At 39.0% G+C, this 5,185-nt stretch overlaps 1 protein-coding gene across 1 annotated transcript; it reads left to right on the top strand.

Annotated features, from left to right (window-relative positions):
• Positions 1-279: 279 nt before the first annotated feature.
• On the top strand, positions 280-3,775 carry LOC112033493 (major allergen Pru av 1). The gene is made up of 2 exons (XM_065782396.1): positions 280-467; positions 3,454-3,775. The coding sequence occupies exons 1-2, from the start codon at positions 280-282 to the stop codon at positions 3,758-3,760; spliced, it is 495 nt and encodes a 164-aa protein (XP_065638468.1). The 3' UTR covers positions 3,761-3,775.
• Positions 3,776-5,185: the final 1,410 nt, after the last annotated feature.

Below are 5,185 nucleotides of genomic sequence, written 5' to 3' on the forward strand. Positions count from 1 at the left end.
GTTGACGTAATCCGTTGTAATTGATATGTAATAAAAATAAATAATGTTAATAATAGAGTCGTGTTAAATAAAGACAAAAATTTCGCATGGTTTTGATAGCATTTGGAACAACTACTAAACGTGTTTCCTTTGACTATAAATTATTATCGAAACTTTCATGCCTCGCTCTATAAAAGCTACCCTCTACTCCTTTAGTACTCACATCTTCAAAGCTCATCAAAACACTCCTTAACAGTTCATTTTTTCTTTGATCAGTACAAAACTCTTTTTTAAGTCATCATGGGTGTCATCACTTATGAATCTGAGAACGCCTTTGTTATCCCCCCAGCTAGGCTTTTCAAGGCCTTTGTCCTTGATTCTGACAACCTCATCCCAAAGGTTGAACCACAGGCCATTAAGTCCACTGAAATAATTGAAGGAAATGGAGGACCTGGAACCATCAGGAAGATTACCTTTAGCGAAGGTCAGCTTCAATATTAATATCTAAGATGTAAATTGATGGTATTTAAAATTACATTTTAGTGAAATTTACAAAGAAAATTGCTATATGTGACCACAAGATGTAAACAAGTCCAAAACTTCAAGCAAGATATTAGATTTTTTTTTTTTTTTTTGGGGGGGGGGGGGGGGGTAGGAATATGATTTGGATGATTCCTCTTCGAATGTTCTTCGTCTTCGAAGGTTTGTGGTGGAAGTTCTTCGGGGCTTTGGAGGCTTGAATCCGTAGAGCTTCGCTGATTTGTGGTTTGTGATGTTTCTGGAGGCTTTTGAGCTTGATTCCAGTGAACTTTGAGATTTAGGAATATGATTTGGATGATTCCTCTTTGAATTTTCTTCGTACTTGAAGGTTTGTGGTGGAAGTTCTTCGGGCTTTAGAGGCTTGAATCCGTAGAGCTTCACTGATTTGTGATTTGTTAATGTTTTCGGACACTTTAGGCTTGATTCCCGCAGACTTTTGGATCTAGGCGGATGATTTGGATGATTTCCTTCGAATGTTCTTCGTATTCGAAGTTGAAGTTCTTGAAGTCTTTGGAGGCTTTAGAGCTTGATTCCGGCAGAGCTTCTGGACTTCTGAGTGCTTCTAATGGCCTGGTCCTCCTCCAAATCTCTGGATCTCCTTGATCTGATCCCCTTAAAATGCCTTAGGAAGGCTTCTATTTATAGGAGTTTAGGGGTAGGTAAGTGACACGTGGCGGAGTCTGATTGGTGACACATGGCAAAGTTTGATTGGTGACACGTGGTAGAGTTTGATTGGTCCGCTTATGTCATCGCTTACACGTGCGAGGCTGATTGTGTCATCGCTTACACGTGCGAAGCTGATTATGTCATCGCTTACACGTGCGATGATGTGTGATTGGTTTTTGCATGACACTTGGCAAATTTCTGTTGGTTTCTGAATAGTGATAGCAAAACCTAGCAGCAATATGTGGCGCTCTGTAATTGGCTGCATTTTGTGGTCTTAGTAGTGTGATGTGTCAGCTTGTGATAGGTCGGGAATTTTCCCTCTCTACAAATGCCCCTCGAGACTCGTTCACACACACAGTTTCAGAGCGTGGTGTGGGAATGAGTTTCGAAAACAGACTTTTACTCCTGGCTCTTTAAATGAAGTGATTGAAGGTGGCGGAGCTTTCAGCAGGATGAGATAATTTCCGAGGAGTAGACCCACCCATATGAAAGGATTTGGTAAGACCGAAAAGGGGTCTGCTTGTATTTGAATGTACTTGCATGACCGAACCCTCAGCAGAGGTTAAGTTGAAGTAACTTCAGAAGAGTGTTCCATGGTACTCGGAGTGGGTTGGTGAGGCTGAAAGTTATTTGCAAGAAGTTGGATGTACTTGCAAGATCGATTCATTTCAGCAGAGGTTAAGTTGAAGTAACTTCAGAAGAGTGTTTTTGGATCGTTGGCGGCGATCACATGGTGTAGAAGATGGGGAAGATGTGAGGATGGTGGCTAGGTACAGCATGCAGAGTCATGGGGCTAGCCTCGTGTTTTTAAGAACCGCTGGTGAAGTCATCTCAGAAGAGTATACTTCGGATTACGGCGAGGCCATGTGGGAAAGTGATTGAGTGCGCATGCGTCATCGTTTTACCCGGATTGAAGTAATTTCAGAAGCTTATAGATTCTGAAGTGACGGTGGTGGTGGTGAAGAAGACGGGGATGAAGCAAAGCGAATGGGTGAAACATACGCCACCATGGTTCTGATCCTGTATGTCAGGACCCTCTGGTGTAGGTGTTTCTGGGCGATACACCTTTGAAAATGGGATGGCTGTATGTTTGCATGTGGTCTGACAGTGAGTCGTAGAATATGCATGCGTGATTGGACCAAACTGACAGACGTCAAGTTGAAGTAATTTCAGAAAAGTGCATTCTGAAATACTTCAAGTTGAATTTAAGTTGGAGTAATTCCGGAAAGTGTATTTTGAGGTACCAGCAACGATGACCTCTGGATCCCACGCTGATGGGAACATGGAATATGGCTTTGGCAACCCTTTACCAGCCCAAAGGCTGAACTCTGATGAGCTGGTGCCGNAATCTCTGGATCTCCTTGATCTGATCCCCCTTAAAATGCCTTAGGAAGGCTTCTATTTATAGGAGTTTAGGGGTAGGTAAGTGACACGTGGCGGAGTCTGATTGGTGACACATGGCAAAGTTTGATTGGTGACACGTGGTAGAGTTTGATTGGTCCGCTTATGTCATCGCTTACACGTGCGAGGCTGATTGTGTCATCGCTTACACGTGCGAAGCTGATTATGTCATCGCTTACACGTGCGATGATGTGTGATTGGTTTTTGCATGACACTTGGCAAATTTCTGTTGGTTTCTGAATAGTGATAGCAAAACCTAGCAGCAATATGTGGCGCTCTGTAATTGGCTGCATTTTGTGGTCTTGTAGTGTGATGTGTCAGCTTGTGATAGGTCGGGAATTTTCCCTCTCTACAAGCTGCCTACAAAATATAGACAAGATTTGTTGCTTCTTTACTATCATATGCCAAGAAACCCAATCTCAAAGTTCACTGGAATCAAGCTCAAAAGCCTCCAGAAACATCACAAACCACAAATCAGCGAAGCTCTACGGATTCAAGCCTCTAAAGCCCCGAAGAACTTCCACCACAAACCTTCGAAGACGAAGAACACACCAAGAACACGAAGAACACACCAAGAACACGAAGAACGTGAAGAATAAAGGATTTCTAACAAGCTCATAGCCAGAGATTCATTGTAATTTCGTTTCAACAATCTTCGATCCATCCTTCAACCAAATTGAAGGATACTTTGTGTTCAAGTGAAAATCACATTACCACAAATCCAATTAACAAATCTTTCAAGGAGATCGAATCAGAGGATAACTCTTTTGTAAATCAACAGAGAATTGTACCACACAATCATCAATACAAATTCACATTTGTGAAACTATTTTACTTGTTTGACTTATTTCGAACCGAGAAATTTAGTCGTCCACACAGCTATTTGAAACAAGCAAAGCACAGGACTGATGTGCTTGACCCTGAAAACTTTACATATAGCTTTAGTGTGATTGAAGGTGATGCTTTGTTTGACAAGCTAGAAAAAATTTCTACTGAGACCAAGATTGTGGCAAGCCCTGACAGAGGATCCATCGTGAAAACCACCAGCAAGTACCAGACAAAGGGTGACATTCAGCTCCCGGATGAGCAAATCCGGGAAGGTAAAGAAAAGGCCTCTAGACTTTTCAGGGCTGTTGAGGCCTACCTCGTGGCACACCCTGATCTCTACAACTAAACCTTGTGTTTATTTATGTTGGTGTGTCCCATTGGCAGTTCAGGTTGCGGCTCTTTCTTTTTCTACTTTTGTCTAGTCATATTTTGTTCTTTGGCTTGCTAAATAAAGAAGTTTGCGCTTGTCATTATCTGCTACCTTGTGAAGTTCAAATTGAAAAATTGTAAAGTGAATAATGTGTTTTTGTTTCAATAAATATATTTATTGCTTACAAATTGTGAGTACATTTATTTCTCTTGTGAAATCCAAACTAAAAATTTAATTTCCAAATTTTGAACAATTTAAACATCTTTAATATTTAGGTGCAGAGATCTGCATTGCGGCACTTAATAATAATACATAAATCATGATTTCCAAGCTATTAGCTATGAAACTTGCTGGCCCAAAAAGTATCCGAAAATCATCATCCCTATCCCAAAGAGAAGAAAAGTCCCTGTAGAGTGTTGAGTAAAGGCAAAAGCAATGCAACTGATCACTAATACTTCTTAAAATTTAATGCAAAATGCTCATCCATCCATTACATCTGATATTCACTTTTTAAGAGTATAGCATGAAACGTTCCTATCAGTGATGTGATTCTAGGACACTTGTTATCACAAAGGGAGAAACTACACATGTTTACATCAAAAGAGTTCCAAATTGACATGATTTTTTAGTTGTGAAATCATGTGTATCATCATATTCACCTTTCACAATTTTGACATTCAAAACATACCGTTAATATTGAATTTCATGTTCTACATGTTCTTAACCAAAAAAATAGAAACTAAATACCATAAAAGGTAAACTACATATTTGGTCTCTATTCTTTACACCATATTTCAATTTGATCCATAAACTTTCAAATGTATCAATTTGATCATCTAGCCTTTCAATATTGTGTTAATTTAGTCTCTGTTATTATCTCTTGGATGGAAATTGTTGACATGACAAACAACTAAAATAAAAAATTAGTTTCCATTGATATGGCAATAAACTAAAATTTTATTTTGACTGTTTGCCACGTCAGCAATTTTCATCTAAGAAATAATGGAAGGGACTAAATTGACACAACACTAAAAGGTGAGAGACCAAATTGACACAATTGAAAGGTTATGGACTAAATTGTAATATCGTTGTAAATGATAAGAACCAAATACATAATTTACCCTTACCATAAATTATACTTCACAATAGTACCCAAAAAAATCCCTTCAATTTTGTAAATGAACGGTAATAATTAAACTTTAACACACTCAACTTTACTAGGTCCCCTAATAAATAAATAAAAAAAAAAAACTTTATTAGGGGTTTTGACATGTTCTTAGTCGACCAAGTTATCTAATGCATTAGAATCGAAGGATGGATTCACAATGTATGTGGATAGGTTTTATCACATAACCTGTCTAGGTGCATTGAACCAATATTTTCTGTAAGATAACCAAGTAG

Source organism: Quercus suber, unplaced genomic scaffold (genome assembly GCF_002906115.3).
Source record: "Quercus suber isolate HL8 unplaced genomic scaffold, Cork oak 2.0 scaffold_300, whole genome shotgun sequence".
Lineage (NCBI taxonomy): Eukaryota > Viridiplantae > Streptophyta > Magnoliopsida > Fagales > Fagaceae > Quercus > Quercus suber.